Here is a 20,569-nt window from a genome sequence, read left to right as displayed (position 1 = left end):
GTACACTTCTCTAGCACAGTTGAAGAAACAGACAAAACCTTGCAGCTGTTCACACAGTTTACTGTATGTCAGAATGCCTTGGGCAGGTTTGCACTCTGGGGCAAGGTGGACTAGGGGAAGAGAACAGACCTATAAATGACAGATAGGACTAGGGATGTGCATTTGGCAAAGTCAACCCAAAAAACTAAGCAGAAACTGACAGTAGTTGGCAATCCTGATCTGGAAAAGCCATAAAAAACTTCAGGTGTTTTTTTCTGGAGAGGGACTGCTGGCTACAACTTGTAAAAAGGAAAGAAACCCTCCTTCTAACTGGCACAGTGTGCCTGAGTTCTGTGGGGCTTCTGCACATCACAATGAATTTTGCAGGGCTTTGCAAGATTCCCCTCCCCCCCCTTCAGTTTGTTCTGCAGAGACCCTCCATCATTACAATGGTTCCCTTGGGCTTGATCCTGGCTCTGCAGGGGCCCCATTTTGCTTTCCATTTGGGGGTCATCAAAATTGGACCTCATGACCCAATTTTTACCAGGGGTTCTTGTAAGGAGAATCACCAGCAGCTATGTTGCAAAGTTGGTGACTATCTAAAAAAACACCTGTTCCGCATAAGCCTTGGAAAGATTCCAAAGAGTATAACTGAGCTGAAAATGTCATCATTTTTCAGGAATGCTGAAAATTTTCAGGTCTAACATACCCAAATCCAAAAAACACTGCATGTTTTGTATGTGCACATCCCTAGCTAGAACACCTGACTCATTCCAAAGTACAAACAAAGTACAAACATCCAAAGTACAAACATTAACAGATGACTTTTTGACTATGCCCTTAATTTCACCAATGACATTAAACAGTAAAAATATCTGAATAGCACAATTTAGCTTCAACATATGTAAACAAATATGGGTATTTGCAAGTCACAGCCAAAATTGATTTTTCGGGAGGTTAGTGTTCTACTACTGCTATCTCTATTGCATGTCAATTTCATCTAACTAGCTCCAACACATTAACAAAATCTTTTTTTGTTATTGCTGCCTACAAGCACTAAACGAGAGGTGACTAGTACAGGGTCTTTTGATCTGATTGATTACTGCCTGCTTGTATCTGTACCATGGGCCAGTTGATGAAATGGCTAGAGCAGGGGTTGGCAATCCGTGGCTCTTTCAGCCTTATACTGCGGCTCAACGGGGTCTGGTGGTCGGAGGGTAGCATGGGCATGTCCCTCCAGAGCAGCGCTGGAAGGAAAGGTGAGTGGAGGGACCGGAGCAGAGGCGGCTCTGTGCGGAGCTGCCTCTCCAGCTCGGTAGATCTTCGGGGCTGTAGAAAACAGGTCCAAATGGCTCTTTGGGTGGCAAAGGTTGCCGACCCCTGGGCTAGAAGATGCATGAGTTTGCTTTGGGCCCCAGCCACAACAGCAAAGCACAGTTGATGCAAAGCAGCTGGAATAAAGATTGTCATTCTCAGCAACCTTTCACCTTCCTCCCCATTGGCCTGGTGGACAATGGCAGTGGCTAAGGCAGATTGGAAGAACTTTCTTTCCTTTTCCTTTTATTTTCTATTTTTTTGTATGGCTATAATTTCTCTCTAGCAGCAGCAAGCCTTTATTGGCATAGACAACAGTATAACAATAGCAAAAAAGTACAAAAATAGCAAAAAACTGATTAAAAACATATACAGTACAGGAAATAAATGTTAAGTGGAAGGAAATCTCCTGGCATTAAGTAATTTCCAGAAGAAAGTCTGCCACTATCATACAGAGAGAAGGAGTGTAATCTAAATAAATCGGGGAGATCGGGTAAATGTAAAGGAGTAAGATTCAGATACTTGGATCTGATTTCTTTGAATCTGAAACAGTGTAGTAATTGGTGGGCCAGAGATTCAACTGAGCCAACATTACACAGCCACAATCTATTAGCCTTTTCTTGCTTGTTAAATCTGCCATGTAACAAGGCAGAAGGCATAACATTAAACCTGGCGAGCATTGTGGCTCTCCTTTGAGCAGGGTTTATTAAGCAATACAGGTAGTGTGCCAAGTGGCCCTGTTCAAACAGGAGAGAAAAATACAGTGGGGAGCACGTTTTCTTGGCTGCGGTGATTAGGGTAGAGAACTCTCTATCCAATAGTTGACCTTTTAATTTTCTATAAGCTTCTGAGTAGGACAAAGGGCAAAGTGAATCCACTGACAGTCCAATAGAAGTCATTTTTCCTTCGATTATGAAAAACCAGGGGTTGGAATGGATGTCAGAGAGCAGACGGTGGACCAGGGAATTACAGTCCGAGAGAAAATGGATTTGCAGCCAGAATCTAAAAGCCCTCAGCCAAGCGGCTGATTCCAAGGAGTTTTGACCTAACTCCAGACAAAGGGCTGCATAGGGCACGCAATTTGGGAGTCCAGTTATCTTATGAAAAAATTTGGATTGAAGGGAATTCAAGGAGTGGTTAATAGCTTGAATCCAAATTGGGACTCCGTAAAGCAATCTCGAGGCGATTTTGGCATTGAAAAATTTGAGGGCAGGAGGGATAAAGGAATGGCCACAGCTGGAAAAGAAATGTAATAATGCTGACATACTGTTAGATGTAGCAAGGAGAGCAGCCTTCCTATGGGTTGCCCATGAAAGGTTATAGGAGAATGAAAGGCCAAGGTACTTACAGCACTTAACCTGTTCAATTTGGGTGCTATTCATTGCCCATGAGAGCTTCTTAAAGCACCTAGAGAAGACCAAAAGCTTGGTTTTTTCATTGGATTCACAGTAATCCACACAGCACTTTATTAAGCGTTTGAGGCCAACTCTGAATCGAGAGAGAAGGGCAGCAGCATCTGCATAGAGCAGAATTGATACATGGGATGTACCCAGTTTTGGGGCATGGCTGTTCACTGCTGAGAGAGCAGAGGGGAGGCCACTTATGAAAAGATTGAAAAGCATGGGGGCCAGGATGTAGCCCTGTTTGACCCCTTTGGAAATTGAAATACTGTCAGTCAAAAGGCCTTCGTGGGAACACTTGATCCGGCAGCTGGTATTTGTGTGCAGTTGCCTAATTAAGAACAGGAGTCCGGCATCAATGTTGAGGGCAGCCAGTTTTGCCCAGAGAAGTACTCTCGGCACAGAGTCAAAGGCAGCCTTCGAATCGATAAAGGCAGCGTAGAGTTTGTTATCTGCATTGATTGAGTATTTACTGGCTAGGTGTAATAGCACCAAGGCGTGGTCCAGAGGAGATTTCCCCTTACGAAAGCCTATTTGTTCAGCCCCCACTGCACCAGAGTGGGAAAGCCACAGCTTTCTTCAGTAACAAGTTTCTTCAGTAACAATTTAGCATAAATCTTCCCTATCACTGAGAGGAGGCTGATGGGGCAGAAGTTGGCAGGCTCTGAATGACTTCCTTTTTTATGAATGGGAAACACAGTCGCAGACAGCCAAGTCTTGGGTAGCATACCTGAGCTGTTTACTCGGGTAAAAAGAGTGGCCAGGATAGGACCAATCAGTATGAAATTTCAGAATCTCTGGGATTATATAATCAGGGCCAGGGGCTTTCCTTCCTTTGAGGTCCTCTAACAGCTCAACTACTTCTCGAGATGAGACAGGAGACCAACTTGGCAAATCTAAAGGGATAGGTGAAGGAGATCCACTGATTAAAACATATTCATTAAAAAGTTTGCTAAAATAGTCATGCCAAATATCAGGGGTAATGCAGGTAGGGGTAGGAGGCTTGCTTCGGTTAAAAATTATTCAGGACAGCCCAGAGTAGCTTGGAATTGTTAGAAGTTACTGCAGAGTGGAGATGTTCCCATTGAGTGATGACATGTTCCATTTGGTTCTTCCTAATTAACTGGCGAAAGTTGTTCCTACAATTTATTAGTAGGACGAGGAGGTCTTGGTCTCCTGAAGCCCTAAAGTTCCGATATAAGGAGCGAATTTGACTATTGTGCTCCATGCACTCTTTATCAAACCAAGGTGTTCTCTTTCTGTTTTTGCTGGGTTTCCCCACATTGGACTTCGAAAGACCAGCCACAATTTGTTTAAGAAGATCCTCGAACCTGGTAATAGTCTCCTGGGGGGAATCTGCAGTGAGGACAGAGGATTTAAGGCTGGCTAGGCTAGGGGAAATGAGTAAGTTTTGAGTGGCTAAGGCCAGCTCGGGTGTCCAAACTAGTCTGGGGGGTGGTTCATTAGGTGGTGAGGAAGCTGCATGTCTGGCCTCTTGATGTGATAAAACAAGTCTAAGGGGAAGATGATCACCCAGCAGAAGATCTCCAATCTGGAAGGATAAAACAGATGATCTCAACTTTGGGGAAATGAGGAGATAGTCAATGACACTGCAGCCATGAGGAAAAACAAAGGTATAATCTTGAGCGTGGGCCATTTAAGCCGTTAAGCCAAAGTTTGTTGTGCTTGATGGCCAAGTGAATGAGTTTCCTACCAGCAGCATTGGAGTGAGTATCCTTGGAGTCACGAAGGGCAGGAAGTAAGAGTGAGAGGTAGGGTTCATCATCAAAATCTTCCTGCTCAAGAAGGGAAGCTAAATTTGCGCCTACTCTTGCATTAAAGTCCCCCATTAGAACAATCTCAGAGGAGGGATGACTACATTCAAGCTCCTCAATATAAATTGATAGGTTATCCCAAATTTCACACAAGGTAGCTTTCTGAAGACCAGGAGGAACATAAACATTAACAAGGACTAGAGAGAGATCCTCCCAAAGAATTTGAACAGCCTGAGCTGTCTGAGTAAAGGAGGGAAAGGCCTGTGCCTGGATTGACTGTGAAACTAGAATGCAAAGGCCACTGGAATAGCAACCAGACCTAGACAATTTGGTTGCTGGAAGGCAGAAGCAAATATGGTAATTGGCCCATGTTGGCCCAAATATGGTAATTGGCTCATAAAGCAAATATGGTAATTGGCCCATGTTTCCTGAAGAAGAATCACATCAGCCTCTCTAAGGTAGTCACAGAAGAGAGGGTTTCTGAGTTTGTTCCCCCATCCTGAAATATTCCATGATAGGATGGAAAGGCCAGCTGGAGGTTGGCATCATTTGGTGTGCTCTAAGTCCGTGATTCCAGGAATGTCAGAGAGGATGCAGCGATTTCTGGAGGGTAAGGCTGTTCTTGTGATTGGGGGTGGTGCCAAGGGTCTCGACTTCGGAATACAGTTCTCGACCAAGATGATCTTTGGAGGGCACGAAGTAGAAGGACTTATTGGTGCAACAGGACGCTCAGACACAGAGCAGAAAGCTGAGGCCTAACCCTCTAGAGCCGAGGACGAAGACTGCACTAGCTGATTGAGTTTGGAGGTAGTAGAGCCTATATTAGCAATGACAGCTTTTTGTTCTGAACTTGGGAGGTCCTGAAACCCTGTAAGGACCTCCTCTTCCAAGAATTTGGACATATATTGGGGAGAAACATCATGATTCTCCTCACAGGCCAAAGGAGCCCCAAGGGATCTAGGTGAAACAATATGTCGAATGGGAGCTATAGAAGAGAGCTGGGAAGATTCTATTTCCTCAAGCTCCTTAGCCCAGGATTTGCCTGGAGGGTAAGGTAAGTTCTGATTGGAAGAACTGAGACAGGGGAGCTGATATATTTTCACTCTATTCCAGCAGCAGTACAAATTAAGGCAGTGGTGGTGAACCTTTGGCACTCCAGATGTTATGGACTACAATTCTGGACTGGGAAAAGAAGCCCAGTCCAGTAAAGAAGACACAAATGTGTGGTGGGGGAGAACAGTATGTACAACAAAGTTGGCCAATCCACAGAAACCTACCCAACCAATGACCTCTCCTGACATGACCATATGAAATAGCGGTAGCTGAGATTTCCCCCATTTATCCCCCGATATCGGCCCCTAACATCCGGGCCGCAAATCCATCACTGTGACTCACCATGCCTCCCTTTATCGTAGGGAGGGAGGGATTTTATTTGATCGAGACGCTAGACGCCAACTAACTAATTTATATCTTGAATTTTAATTTAATTTTGACTTAGGTCTGTATTTGATAAATGTACTAGGAGATTTTATTGCTGTTTTTATATGTTATTTTAATTGTTATTCAACTGTATTGCCTACATGTTGTACACCGCCCAGAGCCCTCCGGGGATGGGGCGGTCTAAAAATCTAATAAAATAATAAAATAATAAATAATAATTTACCCCTTTCTGCAGCCAGTGCTGCTGCGTGAAGAGGAAGAGCTGAGGTATTTTCAAAGGACCTTTCTCATTCAAATTACTTTACACATATGACATACAGAGTGGATATTGAACAGACATTTTACCCAGCTTTTGGGTACCTGCATTTCAAAAGAGTAGTGAATTGTTAAGGAGCTGGTGGACAAATATGAAAGAAAAATTCTTGAAGGTGGGGATCACCTAGCACATTTCAGATATGAAATCTGTCAGTTTATACGAGAACAGAGTATACTGCAATTGTGCTGGACGCTAAACCAATCATAATTCAGTTACTGGGTAAAAACAGAAAACAACAACAACAGACAATTACCAGTTACTGGGTAGAGACGGACAACAGACAAGAGAAAAATCAATTTCTTGGAAGCAACATTGTCAAGATCCCGAACAATGAACAGAGTGACAATACCAAAGAATAGACAATTGTGGGAATACCATTCAAGCAGGTTCCACTACTCAAATATTTTGACGGCTACCCAAGTAAAAGGTTAGGAACCGAAGTCTGATTATGATTCCGAAAGACAGAGTTTGTAACACTTGTAAGATATCTAGAACAAATAGGTCAAGCTTCAGCTCCTTTCATTCCGTCAAAGACTCACATATCAATACCACAGGTGCAGAAGTAAAATCTCATTACCTGTGTAGTGATTCTAGTTATGGGAAGTTCAGTGTAGTCCAAAACTGCTTTTATGAAGACCTTTGATCAACTGATGCCTTCCTTTTACAAGGCATTAGACATCTATTAGCATGCACAGCAACAGCTTAGTAACTCAGCACCAGAGCCTATGCTCCCGCAGACTGGAGTGAAGCATTCACATGTCCGATAGTATCAAAAGAAGGATTATAAGACAGTCATAGAACACAACAGCTTTTTATCTTAAATAATTACCTCCAGGCAGGAACTCCATTATTAGGTAGAGGTTTAGCTTATCCTGAAAGCTATAGAACATTTTTACAACCCATAAACTGTCAGCCTCCACTAGAATGTCACGCTCTGCCCGAATATGGCCAACCTGAAAGATAGAAATATGCGTATTATTACAGACTTGCATTAAAAAGGGAAATAGTTTCAGTTGCACAGGATTTGCAAATGGTATTGTGGACCTGGTAACCCTGAACCAGCAACTAATTTTAATAGATTCTTTTTTAAATTAATTTTTTAAAAAATTAATGTTTTGAGTTGAGCAGGAGTTGCTAAGCCAGCATCATTGACTTATCCATCAATTGGCACTGAAGGGAGTCAAAGAGCACAAAAGGATCTTCACTCCAGCCTCTACATAAGCAGAGAAAGATAACTTTAGTAGAGCTCTCCCTTCATTATGCATGGCCAATGAATAAGCTAAACAAAGAAGAAAAACAGTGTGGAAGCTAAATGTTACCAATTATAAACCCCTAGGAACTCAAGTAAACTGTTATAATACAATAAAGTATCAAAATACCAAACTAGTTGTGAGATTCCCTTTTGTTATATTGTTTGTAATTCAAAACCCATAATCATGATTACCACAAGGTCCTAATCATAAAATAGTCTAACTTAGAATCTTAGCACTATGAATACACCAACAAATAGCATCCTCCCTCTCTCCCTCTCTCTCTCTATATGGAAATAATTTTGTGATGTTAGAAGCCTTAGAAGGACTGACTTTTTATTCTTACTTTAATTTTTGCTTTATAATTTGCTTTATAATTAGTAACATTTAGCTTCCACATGCTTTTTCTTTCTTGTTTAGTTTCTAAACAATAGTGGTTTGCACTTTGTGCAATTTTGGTGACTTCTTGTTTGAATCAATAAGCCAGTCAGTTTAACCCAAGATGGTAGCCATACAAAAGATACCAAACAACATTTACCTGCACAACAGTTCCATGTACCCAGCATAGATTTCAAGCGTAGTGAGATGGACAGCAACATTCTAAAGAGCTGACCCAGTCACAGAACCACCATGACTGATAAACAGTCCGAACAGAATTCTGAGAGTGCCAGTTAGAAAACAGACAGTTATGAACTGACAGTTGACTGAGTAGTTAACACAGGGGTAGGGAACCTGCGGCTCGAGAGCCACATGCGGCTCTTCTGCCCTTGCACTGCGGCTCCACGAGCTGAGTCACTGACCCCATCCTTGCCCACGCTGCAGGCAGCAGGGCGGACGCACCAACTGCCCGCAGCTGGCTGGGCTGCGCTGCGGGCTTCCCCTCTCGCCTGCCCCGTTGGAGCGGGGCAGGCACTTTCCCAGCGGCCGGCGAGGCCGAGCCGCTGGCCCCATCCTTGCCCGCCCTGCAGGCAGCAGGGCGGACGCATCCATGCGGTTCTCAGAATGAGCGGAGTAAAAGGTAAAAAAACCCAATATATACAGTGTTATCTTTATTTTAAATGTCAAAAATTATTTGCGGCTCCAAGTGTTTTCTTTTCCCATGGAAAACGGGTCCAAATGGCTCTTTGAGTGTTAAAGGTTCCCTACCCCTGAGTTAACAGATAAGAATGGAAATAGCTGTGTGAGCTGCAAGCTGTCTGGTGGAGGATTCTCCTCAGGAGTGAAAAGGAACACATTTTGGGTTTTAGGATTAAGACACGATTTCTAACCCAGTTATCAAGGGAAAACAGTTCTAAGGTTTACAGTGTGATTCCTAAGAGTTCAATGGGAAACAGTCCTTGCTAAACAACTAATCCCACACCAGTTTGAGGCAGAAACTGGAGAAGTGTGCTAACGATCTTAACTGTTACAACCACTGGGTAAAAGAAGCTTAAGATTAAGAAACAAACCAGTGTCTGCCAAAAGAAATAACTCTCAGTACAAAATAAAAATTTTAACACTTGTATGTGAACTACCTTGATATTATTGGAAGTATAACACATCACTCAAACTTAACTAACCCAAACCTGTTACAATCTACTGTATGAAGATTTATCAGCCTGACTTTTAAATCCCACACAAAGCAAATAATTATTTTAAGTTGTATTTCAAAAGCCACCCAAGTGCTGAATATTTCACACTATTTCAAAATAAGTCTCTCCATCATATACACCAAATGGTATACCTGCACACTAGTATGTTGTCACCAAAAGCACAGTGTTGGCATGCTAATGGGATAGTAAACAGGCAAAGGTGTTTTACGTAGCTACATGGAACGCCTAAATGAGTACGCACTTTCAGGTAGTTTTATGTCCTTTCTATTTTAAAGTCAGTTCCGGTTCACAAGCTGGCTCATGCAGTATCACATCTACAGACAGGCTTTAAAATAATGTTTCCTTTATTCAGTTCAGCTGCTCATTTCTACTCCTGCATGAGCCTACATTCCCAGTAACCAACAGCTAGGGTGACCAATGGAAGAATTCCAAACTTTGTTTTCCCTGTACAGCTCCACATAGACAAGTTATGAAAACACATTCAGTCTATGGCTTTTTAGTATTTATTAGCTGTTTCTCCAAAAAGATGTCCAAAGCATTCTATAACATGTACAGAAAATTCACAACTAGAAACAGACATATGCATACCTCAATAAAATCAGTGGATAATCAGAAGCATCAAACCATGTTAAAATAATTACAATATAGAAAAAATATCACCCACAAACATGCATCTCTGGCTTTTGATTTTAAGCAACTGTTTTGTGGGGAAACCACGTTGATGTTTATGGAACATAATCTATAAATATTGTGAATAATTTAATTTGATCACTTCTAGATTATCAAGGTTTTTCCCCCAAAAAAGTTTCTGCAACACTAACAGGAATTCCAATTTTACTCAGCATGCAATAAAACAGTAATATTTTTTGTAAAAATCACATTTTAGTTAAACATTAAACATCAATATGCTAGCACTGCCACATGATATCAGTATTTACCTGTTCTTTTTCAAGCATATCTGCTTTGCGTAAGATTTTCATTGCATATACATGCCCTGTGTCTTTTTTCTGAACAAGCCGTACCTAGAAGTTGTACAAAATAAGAGAACACATTAGAATCCCTTTTCAGGCATTTGTATTTGTTAAGGCTCAAAGCAACATAAATGCGAAGCAAAGCACTCTGTGATACTACAGAATGATATAGAAACTTTGGTTTCTACCAGTTTAGCGAAGATACTGTTGACTGCCACTAAACCTTTAGATTCACACTGAATTAATTATTACTTTTTCTTCTTTTGTTAAAATGTATAACAATGCTCATAATCAGTTATAGCAAGAGATTCTGGAAGTACATTACCCCCAGCTCATTCATGGCTGGGGCTGCATCCAAAAATATCTGGACAGATGAGAACAGACACAAAAGCAATCTTCATGTATCAAGACTAAGCAGCATGAGGCTACTTATGGACCCAAAGCAAATAAGAAAAACTAAACATTTGTGATAATACATTGTATACTATCAGTTTCTGATTTTCAAATAAGCCAGTTTGAAACATCAGTTGGCAAAAAACTCTGAATTTGGGAAGCAACTGCATATAGCTTAAGAAATTATCAGAAATGCAACAGAACTCAGCATGAAGATTTACTTCATCTGACAGACAGTGCACAATGTTTATTAATAAAGCTAATAATGCTATTATACCCGTTTTCAATTAAAATGAGCTAGTTGCAAAATTACCAAGATGTGATTAAGTCTGACATTATGTTAGCTGGTACTTATGTACTACAGGTCCTAAAAAACTTAACAGGACGACAAACACAGCCTTTTGCTCTAGTTGGACTGATAATATGGGAGAGGTAGTATTCGGTTATCTATGCTGCTTTTGTTTTCAAGATGATGGCTTTAGTCCCTAGGACTCTTACCTCTCCAAATGCTCCTCTGCCTATTACTTTTAACGACTCAAAATCTTCCAATCCAAGTCTTGTCCTTTTTAAGCGCAGAAACTCTGTTTCTTTTCGGGCATGTGCTGATCTCCTGATTCTTTTCTATTTAAAAAACGTTTAAATGGGATTTTGAAATACAGTCAACTTGTGGAGCCTAGCATTGGTCCCTGGGGCCTGCCCCCACCCCTCCAGCCCATCCGCCATAGCCCAAGGGCCTTTCACTTGGTCTCAACGAAAGGCACAATCCTGGCTTGGACTTCATATGCTGCATGCTTCTGGCATGCAGGCTTTCACCTGCCAACTAACCCTCTCCTCCCCAGCCAACCAAACCCATAAGCCTTATATCTCCTCCACCCAGCCAGCCCCCACATGAAAGCCATAAATTCCTCCTCTGTGTCTGGCCATCCTTCCCTCCTTTGGGGCCACACCAAAGCAGTCACTTGGAGCCGCTGCTCATCAGGCCAGTTCTCTTGTTGCATGCAGCTGGGCCAGTGGTGAGGACAAGGCCCACCTGGCCTGCATAGTGGCCATGATCAGGGCCCACCCAGTCAGACAGCTGCAGTCCCAGCAGGCTCTATTCTCTGCCATGCCCTTCCTTCTCCCTCCCCAGATGAGAGTAGGCAATCTGTCTGTGGCAGCCATGTCCTTGGCTAAGGAAGCTACACTACTGCCTGATTGGCTCTTCCTTCCAGGATTGCCCCTCCCGAAAGTGTTCCTTCCAACCAGGAGGTCATTTCATGGGGGGAGGGTGGGTGTGGGTGTCTGGGAGAGGCATCCTAGCATTCAGCAGCTGAACTTCATAAGCAACAGATTTCTTGAAAGCATGTTTGTTGGAAGCCTTAGAACATGCAATACCTCTTCATCTTTTAAGCCTTCTTCTTCCATCACTTTTTCTAATTTCTTTTGTCTGAAAAATTAAGAAAGTGTGAATAAGATTCATGGGAAGTACAACTGGATAATAAAAGATTATCTGGACATAAAAGATTATCAGAATATTGCCATTGCTTCCATTTACATTTCTGTTAATAAAAGAAGGCATTATATGTGCTGTCTATGGCTAGTATGAATATTAGACAGGTTTCCATATTCTACATTCTATTCCAACTGTATTTCAAGTCATTTTCGAGTTCAGACCTGTATATATTATGTTGCAATAGTCAAGTATTTCCAAATTAGTAGTCTCCAAATAAAGGGAGAACTTTTAGGTGAAATTCAGCTGAAAAAATGCCCTATTAGACATCACTGTCACCTGTTTCCCCCAATAATGAACTGTGTTCTAAGAAGATCTCCAAGCTCTTAACATGGATCCTCACCTAAGTAGCACAACCCTCTAACAAAAGGCACAAAGCAGATGAAAGCTGCCTGGGTATTCACAAGAAAAACTGTGTAATCTGGTAAACATCTTACAACAGATCCAGAGATATATTCTACAGCACAATTGATGCTTTGGCCAGATCTGCTGGACCTCACAATGCCAACAAGCACTTTACCACAGAAGACTTGCAGCAAATGTTCACTTTAATTATCAGCAAGGCTTTTCTGCATCCCAAAAACAGCTGCCCCTAGTCACTTCTCCTATTTTCCTTTCCCAGCTTATCCCTGCTTAGCCAGAAAAGAATGGCAGAAAGAAGCAGTAAGTACAATATTTTAAAAATAACCTATTTTGCACCTGCTTTTAGATATCTACCATGGTGTTCTTTTTTAAAATTACATCATATTTGCTACCAGTTTCTACTACAGAGCTTTCCCCAAACCCAGGTAGGAGGTTTTTAAGATGTTTATTCTGGATATTTATTCTAGTTACATCTCACTGGTCTTAATGGCACTTGGTCTCAATCCAGCGCACACAGGATTGCAACACAGAACATACAAAACTATATTATACAAAGTCAAAACACTGACGCGCCCAGCCTGGCGTTGTCTACTGAATGTTAGTGAATTTCAGGGTCTGAGGTAGCATTCCTGCCATGTTACCAGAGGTTGTTTTATTTAGACAAGCCTGCGTCTAAACTTGGGAGACTTGAACCCAGAGCATGTGCTCAAGATTAAGCTATGGCTCTTCAACCTAAAAGAGTGAACTCTACATAAACAGAAATTCTGTATTTGAAAAGCACACTCTATGAAAACATATTCTGCAGGCAAGAGTTCAAAGTGCCACATGCTTCTGTGCTTTTGCAAAAAGTGTCAGTTAGGGATGTGCATCGAAAACATGGTGACTTTAAGTAAACGGTGGCAGCCATTTTGTGGCTATGCCAACTATGCTGTGTCAAAATCCCAAAGGCTACATGTTACATCTACCACATAATTGCCAAGGGGACTTGCAGTAGGACAAAAGTTGTGTGTTCTCCATAGAAACTCAATTTAGAAGCATCACAGTCTCAAATTGAATGAGGCTCTTACAAGGGCTTCCAAGTTATGTTCTGCGCAAGGAACTTGCACTTGGTGTCCCACTGCAAGTCTCCATAGCAATCACATGGTAGATGCAACACGGTAATTTGTGACTGTTAAAGTGCCAGGTTTTATAAAGTTTCTCTACCTGGATTCAGCACTTCATTCACCATAAGCAAGTAGCAATTTACAAAAGCATGTAAGAATTATTAGAGCATTATTTTCTCATGCAGAATTCTACAGCCAGCATGGTGTAGTAGTAGTAAAGAGCAGGTGGATTCTAATCTGGAGAACCTGGTTTCATTCCCCACTCCTCCACCTGAGTGGTAGAGTGGCCAGATTTGTTTCCACACTTCTACATTCCTGCTGGGTGACCTTGGGTTTGTCACAGTTCTTCGGAACTCTCTCAGCCTCACCTACCTCACAAGGTGTCTGTTGTGGGGAGAGGAAGGGAAAAAAGCTTGTAAGCCACCTTGAGTCTCCTTACAAGAGAGAAAGGTATGTTATAGCTGTTCTACCAGGACAGCAAGAGTTAAAGTGCCAATCTATGACTGGCCATGAGCTGGGTAGGGCACCCACCTTCTCTGCAGCCACACAGTAACACAGCAGCCGCATGAACTCATCCAAGTGCTACAGGGCCTAGTTTGGATCAGAACTACAGTGCCAGAGGAAGAGAAGCTCCAGTCTTCCCTTCTTCCAGATTTCCCTGAGGTGAATAAGTGCCAAGGGGAGGGCACTTTTTGCTCTGTTGCTGAGTTCTATGTGTTGAACACAACTCATGACAAGACATATCACTAGTTTAGCAATACTTTGTGTTCAAGCAGAAGGAGAAACAAGACTTTCAAAGCTACAAGAGCTACAATTGAAGATCCTTTTGTCAGAAAGCAGAACCATTTAAAATCATTTTTGTATCAGAGAAAAAAGTTTTGAGAAAGGGGGAGAAAGGAGAAGAGGGAAAGTTTCATACTCCATCAAATCAGAACTGAATTAGATGGACCAATAACAATTATGGAACACTCTCTTTTGAGAAGACTGTTTCCTTCCCTGAACTCTCTTCAGAAAAAGGCATAATTATTCAATGAAGCATTTAGACATTAAGACTGTTACGCCTAACATGATTTTAACGAGCTTTATTTTGCATTATGTCCACAAGCATCTATGCTAAAAGGCAGTTTTACCCACTTTTGTTATACAATTAAAAATATATATTTCAAGAGTATATCCTCTGCTTCTTAGGATGAAAAATCTTAGCTGTTATCAGCCTGAAAACCACCCACTATACACTTTTGAACTTCTCCAAGCCATTTCTTGGATGTGTAGAAAGATAAACTTATGCAAGTCATTCTATGCAAGATCGTCTTCCGGATGTTCTTACCAATGCCAGAGTCACACATTAATAAATTCTCCATTGTATGCTGCTATTATTTTTCCCCCACTACTGACTAAAAACAGTAAGATCTTGTTAAACTGCTGAAATTTGCAGTAGCAATATGGAATAGCCCCTTGAGGAAGCTCACCATAAGGTACCAAGTACCCTGTCAACCCCAACTAGGGCACTGACACACAAGTCTATGTGTCAAACAAAACGTAATAAATGAAATAAAAATGATGGGCTCAACTTTGAAATTCCAGTATATGTGTGAACTTCCTAATTCTCACTGGAAAAAACTAAAAACGACAGTCTGTCCTTTGACAAAGGATATCCCACATCTCCAAAAGGCTCAAGAATTGGACAGTTTTTAATTCTAATTTGAAACTGTTTTGAACCCATGAAGCTGCCTTATACTGCATCAGACCCTTGGCCCATCAAAGCCGCTATTGTCAACTTAGACTAGCAGCAGTTTCACGGAGTCTCATGCAGGGGTCTTTAAAATTACCTACTGCCTGGTTCTGGAGTTGCCAGAGATTGGCATGCTAAGAGGGTGCTCTACCATGGAAACACAGACATTTTCTTTTTCAAAAACTGAGCTAGACATGATGCAAAAAGCACTCAAAAATCTAAAGCATATGGAACATTACATAATTAGAAGCTCCAGAATCGGCATTATATATTCACAAGCATACTGTGGAGGATAGACCATGTTATCGGATACAGACTGAAGAAAGCAACCATAACTTTGAACACAAGCAACATTTGATACAAATCTTTAAAAGACAGACAATAAAGTGTCTTTATTAATAATAATAAATAGTCTCCCCAACATCAGTACAATTTTCTGTGGTCCCAATCTCATCATGTTTTTTTCCATTATACATTTCTTCCTCAATTTTATGAAGAAAACACATACACACAATATTTTACATTGTGTCCAAAGCTGATGTTGAGTGTCTGTGCAAAGTGGAACATAATAGGTAAGCTAATGAAACAGAGCTTTGCTCAATTTGCATAAGATATTCCCAATGAACAGTCTCAGAGTCTTTCACAAATACACAGTTCTAAAAGTCAACACTTTATCTACAGCTTAACACATTGGTTTCTCATGGACCATGAATTATTATTCACCTTTTAGAAATAGATTCTACAATAATTCATGATATTTCTGATACAGATATAGCATTTTCTCAAGTTCCTAACCATGGTTAGTCCACTCGTGAAGTATACTCCGATTATAAGAAATTGTAGTGAATAGTAACCAAAATTAGTGCTAAACAAGCATAATGCTTCATCGTTCTTAAAGCAGGGGCAGAAGAGATATATCAGAAAAAAGAAGAGTGCATGCAGTGTTGCTTCCAGCCTTATTGTTAGATGGCTGACAATTTTACAACTGAACCAATAGATTTGTTTTTGTGAGGACTCTCTATAGTGAAAAGGCAGCTAATAAACTGTATGTACAACTACAAACACTCAAAAGGGATTGAGGAAAAAAGTAATAAAATATGCTTGGAGAAGATGGCTTTCATTGTAATACTCCATGAAGACAATACAACACACCGGTTTTATGCCTAATAAAGGTTTTGGATTGGATTGGAAGACAATACAGGTCTATTTCACAATACAGATTGTGTTTACACTGGATATACTGAAATCAAAAGAAAATATTGTGCTACACAGAGAAAGATTCCAGGAAAATACTTTTTAGTTTTCTTCAAACAGCTGCAGGACAACAGTTTTTACTAAAATGCACAAGAATGGAAAAACAGGTTAAAAGTATTACAGAACCATTAAAATATATTTGAAAATTACTGTAAAGTTATTTTCTATCAGAAAAGGAGAAAATCAACATAAAGACAACTTGGGCCTCTATTATTTTTATTCTCAAGCTTATGAAGAAGTTTATGCAGAAGTTTATCCTCCCACAACACCCCAACTCAAAATTTTACCTCATTTCCCGTTCTTCATGCTGTGCAATCAAATTGCTGTAGAAATTTTCTAGAGTCACTTTTGTCATTGTAACTCGTTCCTTGGTATGATTGCTCATAGATGAACAAGGTGCTGGACCAGTCATTGCCATGATTACTGGGGGGCGGGGGAGAGAAAAGGAGGAAAGTAGAAAATATATTAAACCAGGTCATGATATAGACCTTACATATGACTGCTAAGTTACTTTAATATTTAAGTGGAGTGTTGACTGTCAGTTTCAACAGAGCTGTAAAAATTTTTAATATGACCATCATATTTTAGTTATTCAGACCAGTAGCTACAAAACACAGAAAAAAAGCAGGGCAAAATGTTACAAAACAGTAAGAGTTCCTGTTTCTATATAGATACAAACAATGAGGACATGCTGCATCCGCAGAAGACATTTTCATATTTCACGATGCACATTGAGGCTCTCAAATTCCTATTCGTTACCATTAAGAACTGCAGAAATCATGTCAGAAGATTATTTGGAAAAATTATTTGGATTTACCCGTTCCATTTATTTTGTTGAAATTTCCAATTAACAATCATAGCCTTACATGTAGATCCTATGCACATTTCATTAGAACTAAGTCCCACTGACTTTATTTGGATTTACCCCACGCAAATATGCAAACAGATTGAAGCTTTAGTCTTAAGAACCATTCTTCCTTGATTTAATAACACAAATAATGTTTCTTTGCCAGCCCCACATTGCAACTGTCCAAGAGAAGAAGCGAATACTTTTAAGAGTTAAGGAAAACTAGTGAATAGAAACATACTTCCCCATTTAGAAAGGTACAGTATTTCACTAAACTTAGCATAACACAGCTTAAAGAGTTACTTATTTGTGCCCTTTAAAAGCATTTAACTTCCACAATACTTTGAAAACTCACTCATAAACTGAAACGAGAGTTTCAGCATGGCATTATTTTCCTGGGCAACACTGGGTAATTGAAAATCTTTTTTTTTTGCAGTTGAGGTTTTCTACTTGAAAAACCAACAATAGCAGTGTCACTGAGAGGTTTTTTCCCTCGGGCAACACGCTGCACAACAACTGACCATAGCCAAAAGAGACTATTACTACAGCTAATTTAAGCAGAAACTCAGTAGAACCATAAAACAATGTATTACAGCGTTACTCACAAAAGTACTCTCTATTGCCGTTTTTAAAGTGATACTGGGGCTTTGTTTTAATTTCACTACAACAGTCGTACCATCGAAGTCCAAATACGTAAGATCGGGTTGCACGCCCCATCCTCCACCCCATGGAAACTTATAAAAAGAAACACCAACAAATAAATAGGTGACGGCATTAGCCTAGGACTCACAGAGGCCCCTTCCGCACATGCAGAATAATGCACTTTCAATCCACTTTCACCATTGTTTGAAAGTGGATTGTTCTGCACGTGCGGAAGGGGCCAGAGCGTGAGTGAGGGGACGAAGGAGTGCAACAGACCAAGCGACTTTGAAGAGGACTCCCAGGTACAACGCTCTGTCCCCGCACAGACTCCCAAACGCAGAGGAAGGGATGGGGGAGCGGAGCCCTAGGGTGTTGTGGCCCAGAGGGAAGGGGTCGCCGCTTAAGGTCAGCGCAAGCAAAAGGGGGAGGACGCGAGGGTCATTTCGAGCTGAAACTCACTTATCTGATCCCCTCGCCCCGCGGAGGATCCACTAAGCGTTTCCCCTCCAAATTTCTTCCGAGGTGCGCGAACACCGGAGATAAAACAGTTCCCGGAGGCCTCTGGCTCCGCCCCTTCTCCTCATCCCCTCGCCCAAAGAAAGGCTCGGATCCTCTGACCAGACAACCACCCACTGGAGACGGTGGCAAAACACGCATGCGCGCGGAGTCTTTTTTCTGTTTAGGCTCCACCCTTCCAAAGGGCGAGTCTCTGGCGGGAAATGGCGCGCGTCTCGACTGGGAACCTCATCTCCGTCTGTGAACCGAAAAGATGCGGCTGTTTTACGTTACCCATTAGACCGCGCATGCGCAAGTGAAAGCGACTTCTGATCGATTCTTCCGTTGATGAGGAGCTAGAGATAATAGCGTCGGCGTGTTTGCAAGGAAGCAAATGTTTCAGTGTTCAGTGAGGCTGTGCGCGTAAGGTTGTAGTTGTGGCAAGTTTACTCTGGAGTCGATTTCACTTGGACTTATTCTGCTCCCTTTGCAAGACTGTGGTCCTAAATACTGAATGCTATAGGTTTTCCAGGCTGTGTGGCCGTGGTTTGGTAGTTTTTGCTCCTAATGTTTCGCCCACATTTGTGGCTGGCATCTTCAAAAGCATGTCACGGTGACATGTGTTTCTCTCCGTAGCATACCCTTCATTTGCTTAGGATTGGGGTGTAGTGTATTTGGGATAGCAGCTGAGTAGGACGATGCTCTATTGGGAAAGTGCGACGTATTGCAGCCATAAATAAGCTGGTTTTGGAAAACAAGAGAGAGAGTAAACTGTCGTGCACCCTCCGTAGCAATATGTGCTCGTAAGGTTGCCAACTCTGGGTTGGGAAATTCTTGGAGATTCAGATTTAGGGATAGGATCTGAAGGTAGGATTTGAGGTAGGATCAGCGTGTAATGCCGTAGAATCCATTCTCCAAAGCAACCATTTTCTCTAGTGGGATGGACCTCTATTGCCTGGTGATAAATTGTAACACTTGCAGGTTGGCAACCCTATTTTAATTTGGGCCTAGCAAATGTATCTTGAAAACTCTTTATTGTGGCATAAGCTTTTGAAGCCTAGAGTCCGGATACTCAGTTGGGGCAAGCTGCAATTCATAAGTGCATGTGCTGTAATAAAAATGGCACCTTTGATGCTTTTTGTTGTATTTTGCCTACAAGGCTTACTCTCCCCTGCCTATATGTATATATCTGCAAGCTAACAACTTATTTTATGCATTGATGAAGTAGGTTCCTTGAGCAAGTCTGTTAATGATAGGATTTTGAGATAATTAATTCATATGGTCACCATAAATTGGCAGCTACTTCCTTGAAACCTGATCTCTTTGCCATTGTGAACTGCCATCCTTCATAGATACTTGAGCAAAGGACTGCATGAACTATGAAAATACTTGTCCAACCAACAAGAGGTTTGGTATAGCCCTCTAGAGTCCAGACCTGAAATATTAATCCTTACAGGAATCTGTAAATAATTAATGTATATGAGTTAGGGGAAGGAAAATTAAAATCTCCAGGTTCAAACTTTGTTTCTCTGGATGGCTGTTTCACATACTGCAAAATTAGTGGGGCCACTTCTACATACCATATATGCATTGCATAATATGTAAGAGGTAAGTGTAGTGCATGTCTTTTCAGAGGACTGAACTATTAATTGGATTCATATGTTGTGTTATTTTTATTTTATTTATGTGTAACTTAAACTTGCAGGATTTGAAACAGCTAATTTGGTTTGATTAAAACAATCATTTCATTTGCTCTTTATATGTTACTGTGAGACTACATTGTTGCTAACATTTATAACTCAACATGGCATTTAGATGAATACCCAGTTCTAAATCCACTTATATTCTGATATTACAGTTGAGGAACCAGTGATAGCAAACCCAATATGCCATACGGCCAAGATATCCAGCATTGTTTTACTTCCGATATACTTGAACAATAACTTTGGCTCTGCTTTCTTTTAAAAAGTGTAGTTATTAATGAAATATAATCTTGCTTTATTTTTATTTAGATTTATACAGTAAACCAAGTACAACATTTTGATATATTTCATGCAATATATATATGTGTGTGTGTTGATATATTACATGATCTCAGGAGTAGAGTTTGTTTAAAAGTAGATCACTGTAAATTCAGTTATCTGCATCCAGTTATTATCAAAAGATTTTTTAGGACAACTGAGCCTGGATGATACACTTGTCATAACTGAAACA

The 20,569-nt window shown here is 41.0% G+C and overlaps 1 protein-coding gene across 2 annotated transcripts in view; it reads right to left on the bottom strand.

Annotated features, from left to right (window-relative positions):
* The window catches only part of STK38 (serine/threonine kinase 38), a 31,184-nt gene extending 12,676 nt beyond the window's left edge, over window positions 1–18,508 (bottom strand). The window contains exons 1-6 of one of the 2 annotated variants that reach the window (XM_048497381.1): window positions 18,324–18,508; window positions 16,659–16,794; window positions 11,805–11,856; window positions 10,929–11,051; window positions 10,005–10,088; window positions 7,054–7,177 (exon numbers count right to left, since the gene is read on the bottom strand). In XM_048497381.1, the coding sequence (XP_048353338.1) occupies window positions 7,054–7,177; window positions 10,005–10,088; window positions 10,929–11,051; window positions 11,805–11,856; window positions 16,659–16,789 (514 nt within the window). In that variant the 5' untranslated portion in view covers window positions 16,790–16,794; window positions 18,324–18,508. Of the gene's footprint in view, window positions 1–7,053; window positions 7,178–10,004; window positions 10,089–10,928; window positions 11,052–11,804; window positions 11,857–16,658; window positions 16,795–18,319 lie in introns of both variants that reach the window. The other variant, XM_048497380.1, reaches the window with a different exon arrangement.
* Window positions 18,509–20,569: the final 2,061 nt, after the last annotated feature.

Source organism: Sphaerodactylus townsendi, linkage group LG05, assembly GCF_021028975.2.
Source record: "Sphaerodactylus townsendi isolate TG3544 linkage group LG05, MPM_Stown_v2.3, whole genome shotgun sequence".
Classification (NCBI taxonomy): Eukaryota; Metazoa; Chordata; class Lepidosauria; order Squamata; family Sphaerodactylidae; genus Sphaerodactylus; species Sphaerodactylus townsendi.
The sequence above is the reverse complement of the archived record's forward strand: the minus strand, read 5'-3'. Positions and strand labels throughout refer to the sequence as shown.